Here is a 21,649-nt window from a genome sequence, read left to right on the forward strand (position 1 = left end):
CGCTGCAGCAAGTAGCTTTCCTTCATGTCCATCTTCGGTCCTTTTGCCAAACACTTCACACATCCGGCTCTCAATTCTTCTGCCAATGGGAATAGTTTCTCCTTATTTACCCTGTCTAGACCATTCATGATCCTGAACACCTCTATCAAATCCCCTCTAAACCTTGGCTTCTCTAAGGAGAACTGTCCTAACTTCTCCAATCTATCCTCCTAGCTGAAGTTCCACATCCCCTGGAGCCATTCTTCTAAATATTTTCTGCACTCTCTCTGACACCTTCACATTCTTCCAAAAGTGTGGTGCCCTGAATGATGACATCCAATGCAGTACTCCAGTTGAAACCAAACCAGTGTTTCTTAGAAATTCATCTTGCTTTTTACTCTATGTCTCTATTTATAAAACTCAGGATATGAACCCATATGCCCAGCTAGTTAGGCAGGATACTAGATGGGCAATAATGTGGAACTAAATTAAACTGAGAGCTACAGCAGTTATAGATTTAAAATAATTGGTAAGAGAGCTATCTGGAAGCAAGGAATAAAATCCATACACAGAGGGCTATTATGATCTGGAATGCAATACCTGAAAGGCTGGAGGAACCAGAATCCATAGGAACTTTCATAAGGTGATAGCACATGTACTTGAAGAGGGAAAATGGGGAAAAAGATGGGGTATGGGACTAAATTAAATAGCTTTCAAAGAACCAGCACAGGTGTGATGGGTGAATAGCATCCTTCTCAAAAGTCATTAAGAGCTACTTATGGCACAGAAGGAGGCCATTCAGCCCATTGCATCCATCCATGCTAGACTGTGCTGTAAGATTCTATTCCATGATCCCATGTTTGAAATACTGTGCATATCATTGCATTACCTGTCAGATCATTGTGCCCCTTTCCATTTGGCTGTCTGGTTCCTCCTTTTAATCGGTGTAGTATTGTCTTATCCCTCTTCTTACCAGAGTTTTCTCCCTTTCCTCCATCATCTCATCTCTCTTAAGGGTGTCTGGGATACAGTTGTAGATGTATCAGGCATCCTCTAGCACCTCCACATGGCAATTCCTCACGTACGTGAGCCACAAAGCTATATACCAGCTAGCTATTCAACAGCACAAGGTGTCACAGCCAAGCTGATGCTGGGCCCTGCTCCTTTAAAGAAATGTTAAGCGGTGCAGCAATTTTCTTTTTTCCCCAGCAGTCAATATCACATAATATCGCAGCCAATTCGTTGCTGCAGAATGATTTGTGACATAAAAGGAATACAATCTTTTCAAAAGATCTGAAGGTCTTTGAGGACTCAAAGTGTTAACGGCCTGCAAACTGCTGATAGATGAAGTGAGCGTACATTGTCATTTATATGTGGCTGAAGAAATTATTTCTAATTCTGGATCTGAATTTGACAGATAGTTCAGTCTATAATTTCTAGATGTTTCATTTTTTATTAAAAGAAAAAAATTAATTCCATCACGTTTGTACTTCATGGTCAAACTAACTCACTGTTCTGTAATGCTTTGGGGTATTTTACTATCCCTTTTGATCACTGTTGTACAAAGTGGCGTATCTGTACCAATGGTATCATTATTCAATGCAGGTGTCTTAGGCATCATAAAATGATGGACACAACCAGTGAATTATGTTGAAAATTTAACATCAATTGCTTCTGGATCTTTTTCCAATATCCTAAGATTACATTGACTGGCATTACATTGACAACGCCCCGATTTTAAACACCTCTTCCTCAAGTTCAATTCCCTCCGTGGCCTCACCCTCCCGATCTCTGTAACCTGCTCCTGGCCTACAACCCACCGAGATCTCTGTGTCCCTCCATTCGGTATTCATTCATGGGATGTGGGAGCTGGCTGGGCCAGCATTTATTACCCATCCTAATTGCCTTTGAGAAGGTAGTGGTGAGCCGGCTTCTTGAACCGCTGCAGTCCGTGTGGTGTATGTACACCCACACCCATCCCCATTTCATTCACTCCACCATTGGCGGACATGCCTTCAGCTGTACAGGCAAAGCTTCTTTGGAATTGCTCGATTTAATCTCCGTGTCCTCCTGTAAGACCCTCCTTATGACCTACTGCTTTGCTCATGCTGCTGATCACATGGCTCAGTGTCTCCTTTGTTGACTCAAATGTCATTTTTTGTCTGAAAACAATCTTGTGTTCTACTCCAGATCTCCAGGCAATGAAGAATACAACTAGAGCCTAATATGTATTTATCCAATCTATAAGCTTTTATTTACAGAAACGCTCATTACAAACATGCACCTCCTAACCCAACAGCTACAGTTTCAGTCTGCTTCTATATATAGGAGCACAGGTGAATCCCAGTTAACATCCACCACTAGTGAATACTCAATTACAATATAATTAACACTGTGAATCACTTTCAGGTGTTTTTCTACATTAAAGATGCTATAATAATGTTGGTCTTTGTTGTTTTAGATAAAAATGTGGTGGGGGTAGTGGATGTTAAGGTACTGGATGGGGTGCCAACCAAGTGGGCTTTGTTCCGGATGGTGTCAAGCTTCTTCAGTGTTGTTAGAGCTGCACTCATCATGGCCTATTTCTCATATCTACCTCCTCCATTCCATCTCTAGCCCAGAGTTGCAGAGTTTCTTTAGTAAATTGGCTCCTTAGGATGGAGATGGGCTGTAAAAGCCAGGAAAATTCAACATTCTGTCCCCAGTTTGCAATGTGCTTGCTGGTCTCAGGCAGCATTCTATAAACGTGCCCAGCATCTCTGGGCTAGAGATGGAGTGGAGGAGATGGGTATTAGGAAAAAGCCATGACAAGTGTCGCTGGGGCATTATGGGGCTTGGAGGGGAATTTCCAGATGGCGGTGTTCCCATGCAATTGCTGCTCCTGTCCTTCAAGATGGTAGTGGTCGTGGGTTTGGAAGGTGCAGTCTAAGGAGGCTTGGTGAGTTTCTGCAGTGTATCTTGTAGACGGTACACACTGCTGCTACTGTGCGTCAGTGGTGTGGGGAGTGAATGTTTGTGGATGGAGTGCCAATCAAGCAGACTGCTTTGTCCTGGATGGGGTCAAGCTTCTTGAATGTTGGAGCTGCACACGTCATGGTTTTTTTCTAATACCCAATCCTCCACTCCATCTCTAGCCCAAAGATGCTGGGCACGTTTGTAGAATGCTGCTTGAGACCAGCAAGCACATTGCAAACTGGGGACAGAATGTTGAATTTTCCTGGCTTTTACAGCCCATCTCCATCCTAAGGAGCCAATTTACTAAAGAAACTTTGCAACTCTGGGCTAGAGATGGAGTGGAGGAGGTAGATATGAGAAATAGGCCATGATGAGTGCAGCTCCAACAACACTGAAGAAGCTTGACACCATCTGGGACAAAGCAGTCCTCTTGGTTGGCACTCCACCCAGTACCTTAACATCCACTACCCCCACCACATTTTTATCTAAAACAACAATGAGTCACCATCCTGACTTGGAAATATATCGCCGTCCCTTTGCTGTCGCTGGGGCAATATCCAGGGACTCCCTCCCTAACAGCACTGTGGGTGTACCTACATCACATGGACTGCAGCGGTTCAAGAAGTCAGCTCACCACCACCTTCTCAAGGGCAGTTAGGGGTTGGGCAATAAATTCTGGCCCAGCCAGCAATGCTCACATCCCATGAATGAATTAAAAAAAAAACATGCAAGTACAAGGAGTGTGATTGCAACTCCATGGCAGCGGAGCTAGCTGGCAGGATAATTGAGCTCATGATAACATCTATCTCAATGGAAGCTTTCCAAAAAGCCATCTTGGACCAACCCATGGAAGCACTGCTACAAAGCAGACACAAGTATGAAGCCATACTAATGGGTAGGCATGATCTACAGGTTGTGCATAATTTGTCCACCATTGGCATGATAGCCAATGCAGGCAAACCTAGTAAGCAATGCAGGTGGTGCCGCCTCTTACATGCACTAAGAAAAGGCCCAGCTTTTAACACTGTATACAAGGCATGTGGCACCAGAGGACACTGGAAGCGCCAATGCAGAAGGCAAAGGCCAAAAAACTGGTTTGATATCACAAGAAGCCACATCCAAAAGCCAGATAGGTACAGCATTCCAACCAACCAACGGCACGTACCAAACAGCATCAAGACAATATCCATGAAATGTCTAGCCAAGCTAGACGATCAGATAATGAGGATGACCAGACCATGGGCACACGCAGTGAGCAGACATTCAGCATGGTGAACGTAAAAGAATGTATTGGTACAGTGGTAATAACAGAAGGCTTTGCCACTGTACAGATTATATTCCCACAGATGCAAAACTGGATAGAGATGCAGATACATTAAAATGTACCGTTTATACCCAAGTAATGCTCAACCTTAGTTTTTCATATATCTTGTGCTACTTTAGGGAGTGAGGTTGGTGGGAACAGTCCAGTGAGTTTTTGTCACAAGTGCTCTTTTCTGATTTAAACTAGCAGAAATAGATTGATTGGGAGTTCAGGACCATGGTCAGCAACCACTGGGACCGTGTTGTTATCAGTCATTCGGCAGTTCTCGGTATGGATTTCAACCCATCAAAAGTAGTACTCATGTAAAAGTCAACTCCCTACTTTTTGCCTAAATATCTGGCCTCAAAAATGAGTCTTGTATACAGGTAAATACGGTATATACTCAGACTGGACAAGCGATGATTCAACTAATCACGGCCAAACTCACCATGTACAACGGCTCAGAGATTTCATTCCTTGGATCCATTACACTCAATTTTCACTCCGAAAACTCACCCTTGTAATCCCAGAAATTTCATATTGCGGACACCTCAGGTCTAGTGATCACAGGCCTACCGCTGTGCAAGGACCCGTCCTTGGTCACCAGCCGTGGTATCGTCAATGACGAGGACCAGAGGCCACAAGGAGTACTATTGAAAACCCTGTGCTTACACTGGGAGAAGGTCACCTAACTCTGCAAAACAGGTCATCAGCCTACTGCACATTCTTTGAATCGAGCAGGTATACCCATTCTGAACTTGCAAATGTCACACTGAGGAATTGCTATTCAGCAACCAGGTGCAGACACTATTACCCTGTCTTTACTCGTCATTACTCCCAGGAGTATGTGATGCATTACTCAAAAAACAAGGGAAGATGAAAGATGCCCACAACCAGCCTGCAGGTGTCAAATTACTTAACCTGAACATCAGGCAGAAAGAACAAATACAACATCCAACTGATGGCACCTGGAACCCAGCAGAAATTGTCAGCATATGCCTAGAACTAAGATCGTATCAAGTACAAACAACAAATGGTGCGACAGTGTGACGAAACAGGTGCCAAATCAGAACCAGACCACCATCAGAACACTAAATAATCCTACTGAGAACAGAACATGGTCTAAGATGCAACACAACCAAAGCACCCCTCACCAGCATTCTGAAAAGGTACAGCAACCTTCCACAAAGATCGCCATAACTAAAACTGGACAGATAAGCAAACTGCTGATACAATTCAGGGATGTGTAAATTCATTGCCCTGAGCTAAAGTACATTCAGACACAATGTTATTTTATTTTGCTTTCGTGTAAATGGTTTGATTCCTTAAAGAGTAAACCTCTAGTTAGAAAAAATGGGATCTTGTGATATGATGTGCATGCACCTTTAAGGGAGTGTATCTTAAACCACTGTCAATCATTACCACCTCAATAAGATGTGACATATCAGTCCCATGACTTGTAGTCAGTCTACATGCAGCAGTAGTAGAGATAAGGGGTATTATAATTAGCCTCCTGGTGAATACTATCTGTATATAGTCCTATCTTAAAGAAACCACATTATTGTTTCATCAACCCTTGTGTATGATTGGTACATTTACGGCGGAGAGAAGAAGAAAGTAACGTTACAGAGACAAGCTTTTGATTTTATCCAGCTACCATCCTGGTATAAACTCGTGTTATTGGATCATTAGACCCAACCTACTTGATTACTAGTTTAGTAACATAACTACTAAACATGCTACCATTCCCACCCAGCACCATGTGACCTCCTTATCTTCTGTAGTCCAAGGAAGATTTGCTCAAATGGAATCTGGCATTAAACCAACAGATATGCTTCTTAACATTTAAACAAATGAGTGCATATTGCTTGTTTACAGTGATTAGTAATCATCCTTGAAATATCGAAACAACAGTTAATTTTTGACACAATCACTTTTTAGTCACCCACACTAACCCTCACCATAAAGTTGATTCTTGGAACGCAGTCACTCATCGTTAACACTGCCATGGGGGCCACTGAGTAACCACAATCTGTCAGCTCGTGCAAAACTCCTGACTGAGTTAAAATTAGATGATGACGCACCAGCAAAAGAGATTGGGTGCAACATTGGTGCTGTGGGATAGTGCAAAAATGGGAGACACTGAGTTGCTAGCCTCTTTTGTATCTTTTGCTATTTTTATTTCTATTAGTCTGTGGAATTGGGGGAGATATAAATGAGCTGCTGACTAGTTAGCATCTGCTTTACTGTATTCTACTGGGGGGAGATGGTAGAATTGTGGCATAGTGGTAATGTCATCAAGCTAGTAAACAAGGGGCCCAGGCTAATTCTCTAAGGGCGTGGGTTCAAATCCCACTGTGGCAGCTGATGGAATTTAAATTCAATTCATAAATCTGGGATATAAAGCTAGTCTAAGGAATGGTGACTATAAAACTATCATTGATTGTTGTGAAGACCATCTGGTTCACTAATGTCCTTTAGGGAAGGAAAACTGCCATCCTTACCCCATCTGGCCTACAGGAGGAGGACCCACTGTCAAAGAACAGAATTTCCCCAAACATTACATTGCTGTAGTGCTTCCATCCCCCCTCCTCCTCAAACCAAAAAAGAGAGGGAGAGGCAGTACCTTCAGGAGTGCACCAGACCTGCGAGGTACACTCTTCTGAAAGTGGGTTTTTAAAAAGTAAATCCTGGTGAGGTTTTTTTTCAATCTATTAAAGTCATTCATTGCTTAATACTGAGGTAGGAGCTAAAAAAATAAAAGTATAGAGTAGTACTGTACAAGTATAATTAGTCAAGAAACAAGGTTCCTAGCTAACATAAATAAGGCCCCAAGCTAGCGTATTTTTTAATCGAGAGGGACATCATGACAGGAGAACTCAGACCCATGATATGCTGCTCCTGCAGGATGTGGGAAATGACCATGTGTGCAGAAGGTGTGTCCAAACGCAGCTTCTAGCTAACCGGATTTCGGAGCTGGAGCTGCGGGTGGACTCATTGTGGAGCATCCGCGATGCTGAGCAAGTCGTGGATAGCACGTTTAGCGAGGTAGTCACACCGCAGGTGAAGATTACACAGGCAAAAAGGGAATGGGTGACCATCAGGAACAGTAAAAGACTCAGGAAGGTAGTGCAGGAGACCCCTGTGGTCATCCCCCTCTCTAACAGATATACCGCTTTGGATACGGTTGGGAGGGATGGCCTCTCAGGAGAAAGCAGCAACAGCTAAGTTCATGGCACCGTGGGTGGCTCTGCTGCTCAGAGGGGTGGGAGGAAAACAAGTGGCAGGGCTATAGTGATAGGGGATTCAATAGTTAGGGGCACAGACAGACGCTTCTATGGTCGCAAACATGAATCAAGGATGGTATGTTGCCTCCCTGGTGCCAGGGTCCAGGATGTCACAGAGCGGCTGCAGGACATTCTGGGAAGGTAAACAGCCAGTGGTCATGGTACACATTGGTACCAACGACATAGGTAAACTAAGGGATAAGGACCTGCAAGCTCAGTACAGGAAGTTAGGAGATAAATTAAAATGCAGGACCTCAAATGTAGTAATCTCAGGATTACTCCCAGTTCCATGTGCTAGCGAGAGCAGGAATAAGAGGATAGACCAAATGAACACGTGGCTGGAGAGATGGTGTAGCCGGGAGGGATTCAGATTCTTGAGGCACTGGGACTAGTTCTGAGGGAGGTGGGACCTGTACAAACCAGACGGGCTGCACCCAGGCAGAGCTGGGACCAGTGTCCTTGCAGGGGCTTTTGCTAGTTCTGTTGGGGAGTATTTAAACTAGTGTGGCAGGGGGATGGGATCCCAGGAGTAGGATCAGATAGGTCAGATTCAGATCAGAAAAATGGAGGTAGAACATTAGCTAGGGACGTTGTGATAGACATGGAGTTGCAGGAGAAGCAAAGTTTACAAAGTGTCCAGCAAGGGAAATTGATGGGGTTAAACTATTTATACTTCAATGTAAGGAGTATTACAAACAAGGTACATGATTTAAGGGCACAGGTAGACACATGACAGCAGGATGTCATTGCTATAACGGAGACCTGGCTAAAGGAGGGACAAAACTGGCAGCTTAATATCCCTGGTTATAGAGTCTTCAGACACGATAGAGTAGGAGATAAAAAAGGAGGGGGAGTAGCACTAATGGTTAAAGAATCAATTCCAGTTGTGAGAAGGGATGAGATACTAAATGGGTCAACAAACAAAGCTTTATGGATTGAGCTTAGAAATAAAAAAGGGGCAGTCACACTACTGGCAGTATACTACAGACCCCCAAAAGGTTGTCTCAAGTGGTGTTCCACAGGGCTCGGTGTTGAGACCCTTGCTGTTTGTGTTATATATTAACGATTTGGACATGAATGTTGGGGGCACGATTGGGAAATTTGCAGATGACACAAAGATTGGCCGAGTAGTGGATAGTGTAGAGGATAGCCATAATCTCCAAAACGATATAGATGGGTTGGTGGAGTGGGCGGTAAAGTGGCAGATGGATTTTACATAGAGAATGTGAGGTCATACATTTAGGGAGGTCAAACAGTTACAGCGAATACAAAATAAATGGGAATATACTAAGAAGGGCAGATGAAGTGAGAGATCTTGGGGTAAAAGTACACAGGTCCCTGAAGGCAGCAGTTCAAATAGACAAGGTTGCAAAGAAGGCATATGGAATGCTCTCCTTCATTAGCAGAGGTATAGAATATAAAAGTAAGGATATCATGTTGGAATTGTATAAAACACTGGTGAAGCCACAACTGGAGTATTGTGTGCAGTTCTGGTCACCACATTACAGGAAGGGCGTAATAGCTCTGGAGAGAGTACAGAGGAGGTTTACAAGAATGTTGCCTGGGTTAGAAAAGTGTAGCTATGAGGAGAGATTGGATAGGTTGGGGTTATTTTCCTTAGAACAAAGAAGGCTGAGAGGTAACTTGATCGAGGTGTACAAAATTATGAGGGGAATAGATAGAGTGGACAGGATAAAATTGTTTCCCTTGGTGGAGAATTCTAGAACCAGTGGACATAGATTCAAGATAAGTGACAGAAGGTGTAGGGGGGACATGAGGAAGAACTTTTTTTACACAGAGGGTAGTGGTTGTCTGGAATTCACTGCCCAAGTTGGTGGTAGAGGCAGAAACTCTAAACTCTTTTAAAAAGTACCTGGATCTGCACCTTAAGTGCTGTAAGTTGCAGGGCTATGGGCCGGGTGCAGGAAGGTGGGATTAGAAAGGGCACCTGGGGTGTCCTCGGGCTGGTATGGACAAGATAGACTGAATGGCCTCCTTCTGTGCTGTAACGTTTCTATGGTTCTATATGACTCCAGACCCACAGCAATGTGGTTGACTCTTAACTTCCCTCTGGAATGTTCACTTCATGGGCAGTTGGGGATGGACAGGAAATGCTGGCTTTGCCAGCGACACCCACATCCCATGAAAGAATAAAGAAAAAAAATTTCCTTCCCAGTAAAACCGCATGGTCCAGAATTTCCTTGAAGCTACCCCTGCTCTGCCTTCATATATAAACAAGTGTTCCACCGCAATTCTGGCGCAATCACAGAGGCAGAAAGGATACAGATCTGAAGAAATTCCTGCTCTGAGCTGCATCAGGTAGACTTGGTGTCCATTACATAAGATGCTTCAACCTACTGGCTCATTGCTTGATTCATTGATTTCATTGTCTTCAGTGCAGATTAGAAACCAGAGATCCATGCACTGCCTCCAGTGGAGATTACAAACCAGAGATCCATGCACTGTCTCCAGTGGAGATTACAAACCAGAGATCTATGCACTGTCTCCAATGGAAATTACAAACCAGAGATCCATGCACTGTCTCCAATGCAGATTACAAACTAGAGATCCATGCACTGTCTCCAGTGGAGATTACAAACCAGAGATCCATGCACTGTCTCCAGTGGAGATTACAAACCAGAGATCCATGCACTGTCTCCAGTGGAGATTACAAACCAGAGATCTGTGCACCATCTCCAGTGCTCAAATATCTCACCTGTGTCTTGGTAACCAGAGGCAGACATAGATATCAGTGTGGGATCTGTCTAGCACACTGTACAGCCTGAGTATGACTCTGCTGACTGGTAGTCTACTGCTTGGGATATATAGTTCAACATTCTATTTTCATTATTGATTGTTCCTTTGTAATTTGAACATGTTGGTAATAATGCAAAATGGGCGATCGTGAATCAGGTGCTTGTTTTACACCCTGCCTGATTTTCTTGTTTCATTTTATAATGTTTTCTACATTATAACAGCGACTAGACTTCAAAAGTACTTATCTGGCTGTGAAGCACTTTGGGATGACCAAAAGTTATTGGAAGGTGCTGTATAAATTCAAGTCCTTTATTGACTTCAATAAAAAATAAAATTGGATGTAAAATGGGCTGAAGATTTGCTACCTTCCATTTTCTGCCTCAGCCCAAGACTGATTTTTCTTTCATTGATTTCTTGGTCTTTTTCAGTTTCATCCTTAGCAATCTTGACACCAGCTCCACAATGCACATCTTACCCAGTCTTTCTTCCAATAGGCAGTACCCTGCAATCAGAATCATAGGAATCATACAGAACAGAAAGAGGCCACCCAGCCCATTGACCTGTGCCAGCTTTTTGAAAGAGTTGTCTAATTAATCCCACTGCTCTGCTCTGTCCCCCGTTGCCCTGTCTTTTGAAATTCCCTTGTGAGAGTTTCTATTGAATCTGCTTCCAGCACCATTCCAGTGTGTTCCAGATTGTAACCAGACACTGCTTGTGAAAATATTCTCCTCACCTCCCCTCTTTTGCCAATGCTCTTAAACCTTTAGCTAATTTTTCTCCGTATTAAATTTCATGCACCAATTGCCCAGGCCACGTAGATATTTAATTGAAACCAAATAAACTGAGGGGTCAGGCTGGGGTCAAGCAGCGATGGTGTGTGGGTACCAATTGCTAAGCGATTTAGACTATAAACACATTGTGGCATACGGTGAGAGACACTTAAATCTGCGAGGGCACCTGAAGTGTTTTCATTAGTAGGAGAGGGCTGAAAAGGAAGAAGCAGCAACATCGACCTTTAATGATGGATGATTCAATGCCCAACACATTGTTACTGCAGCATTAGCAGTATATTGGTACAGCTCAGATCCTATGACGCTGTACTAATGAATAATAATGGTGCTAACACAGTCAGCTAATTCTTTTTTTAAATGGGATCTTAACTCCTCCATAGTGTAACAGAATAGATGATTTACATCCAAGTTTGCATTCGACATCAGCCATCATCTTTCATCCTTTCAAACCTGGATCACATTTCCTCCCAATCTGTTCTTTTTTAAAACTGCAATCAAAACAATTTCCATTCCGTAACCTGATAATTTAACACCCTGAGTCCCAAAGTGCTCCTTGTCACTCTACCCTGAAACTTCCTGCAATGCATCAAGGGCCTTTTGGAAATCTGATGCACCACATGTGCAGGATAATACAAAACTCCTCTTGCTAATGAACTGGTGATATACATATATGCAACATGACAACTGGTGCTCCAAAGTACAGTTACATTAACTTGAGATGCCTTTCATTTGCCGATTATCTTGACAGTTAAGGAGAGAGATAAAGAAAGAAAGACCTGCACTTATACTGTCTTTCACATCCTCAGATCGTACCAAAGCGCTTTCAGCAAATGAAGTGCATTGTTGAAGTGTAGTCACTGTTGTAATGTTGGAAGGGTGGCAGCCAATTTCCACATAGCAAGATCCCATAAACAGAAATGTGATAATGACCAGATAATTTGCTATTTCTTGTGATGTTGATTGAAGGATAAATATTGACCAGGGTACTGGGTATTATAATATAAAGGTATCTGACATAGCAAGGGTTAATGTGGTAGCAGGAAACAGTACTGCCCACAGTATTATGTAGAGAATCATGACCTGAGACTAGAGTCAGTGATGGACTGGACAGAGTATAAAAATATACATTTATTTATGGCCTCATCAGCTCATCTTCAGACTCATGGAAGACAATCATCCTTGCTAGTGAGCATATACCGAGCAATGTGGAAAATTGCCCAGGAATATCCTGTACACAAAAAGCAGGACTAATCCAACCCAGCCAACTACCGCCCCATCAGGCTGCTCTTGACCAGCAGTAAAGTGATGTCATCAACAGCTATCAAGCAGCACATGCTTAGTAATCACCTGTTCACTGACGCTCAGTTTGGGTTCCGCCAGGGTCACTCAGCTCCTGACCTCATTACAGCCTTGGTTCAAAAATGTACAAAAGAGCTGAACTCCTGAGGTGAGGTGAGAGTGACTGCCCTTGACATCAAAGCAGCATTTGACTGAGTGTAACATCAAGGAGCCCTAGCAAAACTGGAGTCGGTGGGAATCAGGGAGAAAATCCTTCACTGGTTGGAGTCATACCTAGCACAAAGGATGATGGTCGTGGTTGTTGGAGGTCAATCATCTCAGCTCCAGGACATCACTGCAGGAGTTCCTCAGGGTAGTGTCCTTGGCCCAGCCATCTTCAGCTGCTTCATCAATGACCTTCCTTCCATTTTAAGGTCAGAAGTGAGGATGTTCACTGATGATTGCACAATGTTCAGTACCATTCGCGATTCTTCAGATACTGAAGCAGTCCCTGTCCAAATGCAGCAAGACCTGGACAATATCCAGGCTTGGACTGACAAGTAAGAAGTACCATTCGCGCCACACAAGTGCCAGGCTCCTTAGGCAGCACCTTCCAAACCCACGACTACTGCCATCTGGAAGGACAAGGGCAACAGATACATGGGAACACCACCACCTGGAAGTTCCCCACCAGGTAACTCGCCATCCTGACTTGGAAATATATCGCCGTTCCTTCACTGTCGCTGGGTCAAAATCCTCGAACTCTCTTCCTAACAGCACTGTGAGTGTACCTACACCACATAGACTACAGCGGTTCAAGAAGGCAGCTCACCACCGCCTTCTCAAGGGCAACTAGGGATGGGCAATAAATGCTGCCCCAGCCAGGGAAGCCCACATCCTGTGAATGAATAAAAAAATTATTATGGATGGGCAATAAATGCTGGCCTAGCCAGCAATGCTCACATCCCATAAATGAATAAAAAAATATTGCTTTGCATTAAAGGCAAATTATTGACCTGGTTAGGTAATTGGATGAGTGGGAGGAGACAGAGAGTAGGGTTAAAGGGCATGTACTGTAATTGGCAGGATGATCCCAGTAGTGTCCCACAAGGATCTATGTTGGGACCTCAGATTTTCACTGTACTCCCTGATGAATTCGATGATGGGATCGAAAGCCAAATATCCAAATTTTACCAATGACACACTGATAGGCAGTATTGTAAGCATTGTCGATGGAAATATAAAATTACAACGTGACGTTGATAGCATTACTGAAAAAAGAGACATGCTGTTGATGCTTTTTGTCTTGTACTCATCAGGACAGACGCTAGAAAACCAAATTTCAAAGGGAGCAACAATTCACACTGCATGAGAAAAGGGTGCCGAATGATCGGCAAGTTGACTCTGATTGGTCAAGGTGTTGCCATGAAGAATGTAGCAAGGAACTATAGTCCTCTATAAACTCTATAAATTATAAACTCTTTTGTTTAACTCAAAAAAGGCATCTGAACGGGGTAGCTATTAACCCACTAGATAGCTTTGATAAGCTTTATTTTGGCGTTAAGTTTGCAAGGTGAACAAATGGCTCGGGCCCTGCAGGATAATGGCTACCCCATTCAGATTATTTCTTGCTTGAATAATGCTTACTCCCGAATGAGCCTAATTTTGTGTTTTTATAATGATATAAAATCACCAATCACTCATAAAGGATTGGGTAAAGACATAGTGGGCTCATTTATTGAGACTAGGCACATGAGGACATTTATACAGAGGCATAAAGCTTGGAGACATCAGCAGCAGAGCTGTCTGTGTGTGTGCTCTGCTTAAAAGCAAATTTGAAACTAAACTGGATTGCATAACACGCTTCCTTTTTAGTGATGTCATGCTCCTATACCTGGAAGGCATTTTGCAGCACATAAGGCTCCCACTTTCTAGGCATGCTTGAAATTAGAGCTAAGTACAATTATAGGTTTGGACTTCAGATCAGAACCCTGCCTTTGTTGGTAGGGAGGTCATTTGGGAAGCAGCAGATATTCTGGGCTGAATTTTCCTGGTCTCATGATGGTGGGCCTCAGAAGAGCATAAGTGGCACTGGGGGGTGGAGAAGGGTGGCTGGTAAAATAGGGAGAGTCGTGTTGGGATGTCTCCCCATTCCTGCTGCGGAGGAACTTTCCCAGGGCAGACTGGGACTATGATCGGCTGCACAGAGGCAGGCAGCCAATTAGGTGTGATTTTATGGGCTTGTCAATAGGGGAAGGGCCAGCCATTCTGGAAGTGGTGTCCCTGTGGCAGGCTGGAGTTCATTAAGGCTCCATGACCCAAAGAAGGGGCAGGAAAGGCTGCACCCACAGCCAAAATGATTCCCTCGGAGGGCTTTCCCTTCCACACCAAGGGGCCCAATGTCTTCACCCCCCCAGAAATTTTAATTTAGATGCACACCTCACAGAGTGCCTCCATTTTGAGGTACCTGCGCAGCCCCCAACCTGCCTCGCCTGGTGGCCTTGCAGAGAATTTAGAGCTTCTGATTGGATCAGCAGCATTGGGAGTCCACCGAGATCCTTAATTGAGCCTTGAGCGCGGAGGCGGGGAGTTAGGAGGCCACCTCTGGGAAGATTGCCCTGTCAATCTGGCTGCCGGCAAATGAGGGCTCAGGGCCTCCTTTTGGTTCAGATGTCGGGGGTCCCGAAGCTCATGATAAAATCCGGCCCTGAGTCCAGTATTAAATATGATGCAGGAATTTGCATTAGATAGTGTGTTGTGTTTGGTATGTGACATGTAGATTGTGGCAAAGCTTTCCTCATTATATAACTAACAAACAAGGGGCAATGAAGTTAAGCTAAAAATACGATTCGTAGAACCATTTAGAGGCCAGAGTATGCAAGTAAATTGTGACGGTTGACATAGCAAAATCGATTGAGAAATGTTGACGACAATTTACAATAGTAATTGTTGAGAGATAAGCAAATGTTGAAAGGATACAACATAGAACGTACTGCGAACTATCTTCTCTGTTGTGGGTTTTCACCACAAGAGGGCACAATCTTAAAATTACAGCTGGGCCATTTTGGTGTGAAATCAGGAAGAGAAGCACTTAGTCAAATAAAAACTGGTGGAAGCCTCCGAAAAGGCTGTGGACAGTTGGTCAATTGGAGCCACGGAGGGATTTGAACAGGAAGAACTTTTCAACTGAGGTCAACATTTTCAGTATCAAGTAATATCAGGAGATATGGAGCAAAGGCGGGTAAATGGAGTGCAGGCACAGATTAAGCATTATTTGATCAAATGGCATAACAGGCTTGAGGAGCTGAATGGTCCATTCCTGTTCCTCTATTCAATTTAATTATTAAAACCCACCTCGTAACTTAACTTTCTTTGAAATGCGCCCCAACTTTTCAAGCGTTTCCTCACAGCTGTAGCCCTTTATCCTTCCGTATTGTTTTGGTGAATATTTTCCCATGCCTTTTCTGTGACCTGGACATCTCTTCCAAAGTACCGTGCCCTAAACTAACTGTAGCTGGTGCAAGAGGGAGGACAAGTGCTTGCGGAACCCCAGTAATATGAGCGGCTGGAGGCATAAGGGAAGAACATAATAGGGGCTTGTGAGGGGAGCTTACAACATAGGTTCCAGGTGGAAGAGTTTTGGAGACTTGCTAGACCACGGTGCACTGTGAATGAGGTATTTTTGACTAGTGAGAGACGAGGAACTGCCAAGCAGCAAAGAAATGGTGGTGTCCGTTTACGCAAGTCACTGAAGGCTGGCGGACAGACATGAAAAGCAATTAAAGATGCTAATCAACTGTATACCACTGTATACTACAGTGGGACCAGCAAGCAGGAGTTTCTCCTGACCGGATTCGTAGGGGACCTTTGATACTGTACCAACAGCTACTGAAGCCGTTCGTCAAACCTTCATTGACAGCAAAAGCAAGCATGAAAACCCAAGCCACTATCCCATTCCCATACTCCAGTCCCGTTCAATCGCTGCCTCAGGAAAAGAATGGAGAGCCCAAGCTCATGAGGCAGTGCTGGAAGTTGTAGCATTCCCTTATATTTGTTTTGGTTCCATTCCCCACCTTCCACCAGTTTTCTTTCCTTCTCAAAGTGCTGACGCTTACCTGGGAGAGTTCCACAGGAGCAGGGAGATCTCCAAGCTACATGTGCACCTAGGTTGTAAATGTTGTTGAGCTGTTTGGCTGCGGGAACAGCGCTGAATAAAGAATAAGTGCTCAGCAGCATCTGTCACTGGCTAGCAATCCAGGAAAAGGAGCCCTGGCTCAGTTTTCTTTCTCCGCTCCCCCCACTCCAGCCCAGGGAGTCAATTGCAATCCCTCCCTACTCTACAGCAGCTGAGGTAATCCAGCTAAAAACACGATGCAAGCTGCAACATTCCTGTACAGCTAATTAGCACAGCACATCATGCATTTATCCATTAGGCCATCTGGGTAGCTCTACCAAATGGTTTTAAGCCGATTGAAATGTTTTGCCAGGTGGTTTTGCACTCAGGCAGTTGTGACATTTGAAGGAAGTGAGAAATTAAACCATCCACGGTTTCTGCAAGATGTTACTTTATGTTCTGAGGGATCTGTCTAATCCCAGGCACAGGAGACCAGGCGGCAGATGATGTGCTTTATTCTATTCGCAGTGAAAACACAATGATGGTGCTGGAAGGTCGAGGCAGCGTTATTTCCTCAACTCTGGTGGGTTTTAGTCATCAAACATCAGTTTGACTGGAACAAATAGCTTGTGGGATCTTGAGAAAGATCAGGATTAATGGAAGCAGCTTTCTCTGTGTATGGAAAATCCCATAACAGCAAAGAGTGTTTTTAATACTTTCTTTTGGACAATCTATTACATCTCTGCCAATATTCCTTGTGCAATATAGTGTGGATAGAGCAAGCAAACTCCTAATGTAAAAGTTAGGTCACACTGAGAGCAGGGCATTATGCCTTAGATTGGTGGTTTAAATTAAAACAATTCCCTATCTCTCTATTTTTAGGAATTATTTCACAAAACATTATCTTCGTATCTCTTGCTTTGGTCATTTACCCAGCTCCTGCTCAGCGCCCTCCATTCTACCCCTTAACTGTATGTTTTGTTATTCTTCATCCTCCTCTCCCCACTTGCCCCTACTCTCCGATCCTTACCCCATCTCCATCTTCATCACCTGAGATGCACCCTGACTAACATGCCAATGATTTTCATATGTGAATAAGTCATTGGAGAAACGCAGGCACATCCCCCTCCCTTCCAAAATGCTACAGGTAAGCTATAATTTTAATTGAATTAGTGGAGCAGGCATGAAGGGCTGAATGGCCTACTCCTGTTCCTAATCCATCACAAAATCACAGAATTGGGCAGAAAGAGGCCATTTGGCCCATTGTGTCCACACAAGCTCTCTGAGACTCAGTGCCATCTTGCTGCCTTTTCTCTGTAACCCTGCACATTGTTTCTATTTAAATAATCATCTAATGCCCTCTTGAATGCTTCGATTGAACCTGCCTCCATCACACTTCCAGGCAGTGTATTCCAGACCCGAACCACTTGCTGCGTGAAAAAGTTGTTTCTCACGTCACATTTGCATCTTTTGCAAATCACTTTAAATCTCCCAATCTCGATCCTTTTATAAGTGGAACAGTTTCCCCCTATCTACTCTGTCCAATCCCCTCATGATTTTGAACACCTCTATCAATTCTCCTCTTAGCCTTCTCCTCTCCAAGGAGAACAGTCCCAACCTCTCCAATCTATCCTCATAACTGAAGTTTCTCATCCCTGGAACCATTTTTGTAAATCTCTTCCGCACTCTCTCCAAAGTGTTCACATCCTTCCTAAACTGTGGCGCCCAAAATTGTACACAATACTCCAGCTGAGGTCCAACTAGCGTCCTATACAAGTTCAGCATTAACCTCCTTGCTCTTGTACTCTCTGCCCCTAATAATATAGCCCAGGATACTGTATGCTTTACTAACTGCTCTCTCCACCTGTCCTGCTGCCTTTAATGACTTATGCACATATACACCCAGGTCCCTCTGCTCCTGCACATCCTTTAGAGCTGGACCTCTTATTTTATATTGTCTCTCCATGTTCTTCCTACCAAAATTAATTATCTCACATTTCTCTGCATTGAACTTCATCTGCCACCTCTCTGCCCACTCCACCAACTTGTCCACGTCTGTGAAATAAAAAGCAATAAATTCCTTTCAGGGCAGTGAGAAGGACACATGTCCCTGAGTCAGGAGACAAAAAAAAAAATGAACAGCCAGCATTCCCACATCTGATCGCCATAATGACTATTAAAAAATGCATCTGTGTGGTTGCCGGGTGAGGGAGGTGCAGCCTAGGTTGCATTACTCTTCACTGTTGAATATCCAGTTCCATTTTGAAAGTTAATATTGAATCTGTTTCCAGCACATTTTCAGGGAGACTCCACATCACAACTTGCCCTGTAAAATAATGCTCTCCTCATCTCCCCTCTTTGAGACATTTTTCGTTTGCCAAAAGTGGTATAGGAATGCTAATTGATCAATGGAGGCTTGATATGAAATTGCTATGTAGAATCACAGTCTTAGTGCAAAAGGATGTCGCGCAGCCCATCATACCTGTGTTGGCCCTTTGAAATTAGACCCATTTAGCATTTCAATGTTAGAATCTGGCATAAAAGAATATATTCCACGAAAATTTTTCTAAGATTTGATCAGTAACTAGAGTCATTTCAGTCAACTAAATGTGGACTTTTTTTGTTCCTTTCCTCCCTTGGTAGATGGACTGTCGAATGTGGAAGGGGCCCACAACGACTGTTTGCAAGCCAGCGAGACCTGCATCAATGACCCTAAATGTAGCCCCAAGTACAGGACGTTCCGCCAATGCATGGCAGGCAGCAGTGCCGCTCCGCTCGGGCCTGGGGCCAAGAACCAGTGCATGAGTGCGGTCATGTCACTTCTGTCCAGCCCCCTGCACAACTGCAAGTGCAAGCGAGGCATGAAGAAAGAGAAAAACTGCCTGGGGATCTACTGGAGCCTGCATCAGAGCATGACGCAAGGTTAGTCCTTCCAACCTTTCTTTCTTGGCTGCGTATAGTGACACTCCAAGTCCTGGCCAGAACAGAAACGGACAGGTAATTCCTCCGCCAATCACACCTGGAGACCCACGCTGCTGTAAGTGACTGGGACTGACTTTCCACACATAATTTATGTCATGCAACTATCCTCCGCTCACTGCATTTTGCTTTTTTTCTGGGGTTCCTGTAGTTCCAGTCATGTTTAGTTGTAGTCAGTGGAGATTCCTCTTAAATATTGTTAACTGGACACTAGACTATGCCCTGAAGGAGGAAGCACATTGTAGCAATCACTCACAATCTAAGCTTTTCTCTTCAGTTGGCTTTGTTATTCATGGGTGGAATGGTCCAGAGGATCTGGAAATAAACGCGACTGGTTATTACGACACCAATTGGAGTGTTTATTCAGACACTGTGAGTTTCCCAGCTCTGCCGTGCCTTCAGAGGGAGATGGAAAAAGTGTATGCAAAGGCTTCTTGATCAAAAAAATTAGGAAGGTGAGATGTAAACAGAAAATGAAGCCCCTCACGGGTGAAGGCCTGGGAGTAAGCTCTTAGGCTGTCCCCTGGTGAGGTTTGCCAACATTCTGTTAATGGAGAAACTCAGCAGGTCTGGCATCATCTGTGGAGAGAGAAACAGAGCCAATGTTTCAAGTCTGCATGACTCCTTCAGAGCTCTGAAGCTCCAGCTCTGAAGAAGAGTCATACGGACTCGAAACAATAACTCTGCTTTCTCTCGACAGATGCTGATAGACCTGCACAGTTTTTCCAGCAATTTCTGTTTTTTATTTCAAATTTCCAGCATCCGCAGTATTTGGCTTTTATTCTATTAATGGAGATTAATTTCCAGGACATTGCTGCAGGCAAACCAAGGGGAAAACCATAGGGGCATTTAGAAAATTGATTTTATTTTTTTCATTTTCTTTAAACATTTTTGTTTCTAAGTTTGAAGAATGTAGACAATGAGAAAAAGGTAGACTAACAGTCAAAATTCATCCAATCAGGTCATAAAGAGCCTAATCGCTTTCTAATTAGTGGGTGATGTGGATGAGGGTGGGTGTGTTGGGCGCCCAATTTCAGGAGCACGGGGCAGGCCAGTTAAAGGTGAGAGGTCTCGTGATGAAACCACCAGAAATCCATCCGACCAGAGTTGGCAACGCTACACGCAGCATAGAGACGCATAGAACAAGGGGGGAAAAAAACGCCACAATTTCAGTTCAAGTTTTTAAAACTTTTTGCAACTCTGAAAACCTAAAATAAAAACAGAAAATACTGAAAATACAGAGCAGCTCAGTCAGCATCTGTAAAGAAAGGTTAATGTTAAGGGTGTAAGACATTGAGGTGGGTTTTGTATTTGAAACATTAATCATGCCTGCTGCATATTTTAATTTAAGGTTTTTTCTTTGTTTGTTGAAGATATTTCAGCTTTGTGCTCAAAGGGAGCATAGTGGAATTGCTGCTGGATGAGTAATTAAAAGCCTGGACTAATGTGCCAGGCACATGTGTTCAAATCCCATGGTGGCAACTAATGGAATCTCAATTCAATTAATTAATAAATTACTGAGAAGGGAGGTGTTTTGCCAAAGCTTTTCATCTTGTACTCATCAGGACAAATGCAAGAATGCTAAATTTCAAACGATTGGAGTAACTTATACTACAAGAGAAAAGGGGTGCTGATTGATTGGTTAGTTGACTCTGATTGGCCGAGGCATATCCATGGAGCAAGCACTGGAGAATTATAGGCTCCCCAAACTTCTGGGTAATTCACAAAAGGCACAAGGCTTGAACATGTTCCTTTTGTTTGCAGAGAATGGATCCCTGTGTATGTCACACCTAGCAAGCATAAATGAGCCATGCTGAGTTCAACTGATTATCTTAAACTGGTTGTTAGTGTAGCTATTAGCACATTCAGGATTGTTCAGCAGGTGCTGCCCAATCGCAGAATCACATCGAGCAGTAGACGTCTTGTTTTGGGTTTTGCAAGCGCTGGCTGGTTCATTATGGTCTGTACTCTGCCTATTATGAACAGCCAAAGCAATATCTTGTTTGATTCAATCAGCCAATCGTTTGGACATACAGCCGGTGCAATTCTGTTAGATGTGATTCTGCAGGGTGGCAACACTTGCTAAACAATCATGAGTGCACGAATAAGTACACCAGCAACCAATTTAAGATAGTCAGCTGAGCTCATAACGTGGCTGGTTTATGCTTGCTAGAAGTGACATACAGTCATACTCAGGGACCCATTC

General features: G+C 43.7%; 1 protein-coding gene across 1 annotated transcript in view; it reads left to right on the forward strand.

Moving 5' to 3' along the window:
* gfra4a (GDNF family receptor alpha 4a) overlaps positions 1–21,649 on the forward strand; it is a 199,963-nt gene that overhangs the window by 98,034 nt on the left and 80,280 nt on the right. The window contains exon 2 of the mRNA XM_078554577.1: positions 19,108–19,386. Within this exon, the coding sequence (XP_078410703.1) occupies positions 19,108–19,386 (279 nt within the window). The remainder of the gene's footprint in view (positions 1–19,107; positions 19,387–21,649) is intronic.

Source organism: Cetorhinus maximus, chromosome 1 (assembly GCF_964194155.1).
Source record: "Cetorhinus maximus chromosome 1, sCetMax3.hap1.1, whole genome shotgun sequence".
NCBI lineage: Eukaryota > Metazoa > Chordata > Chondrichthyes > Lamniformes > Cetorhinidae > Cetorhinus > Cetorhinus maximus.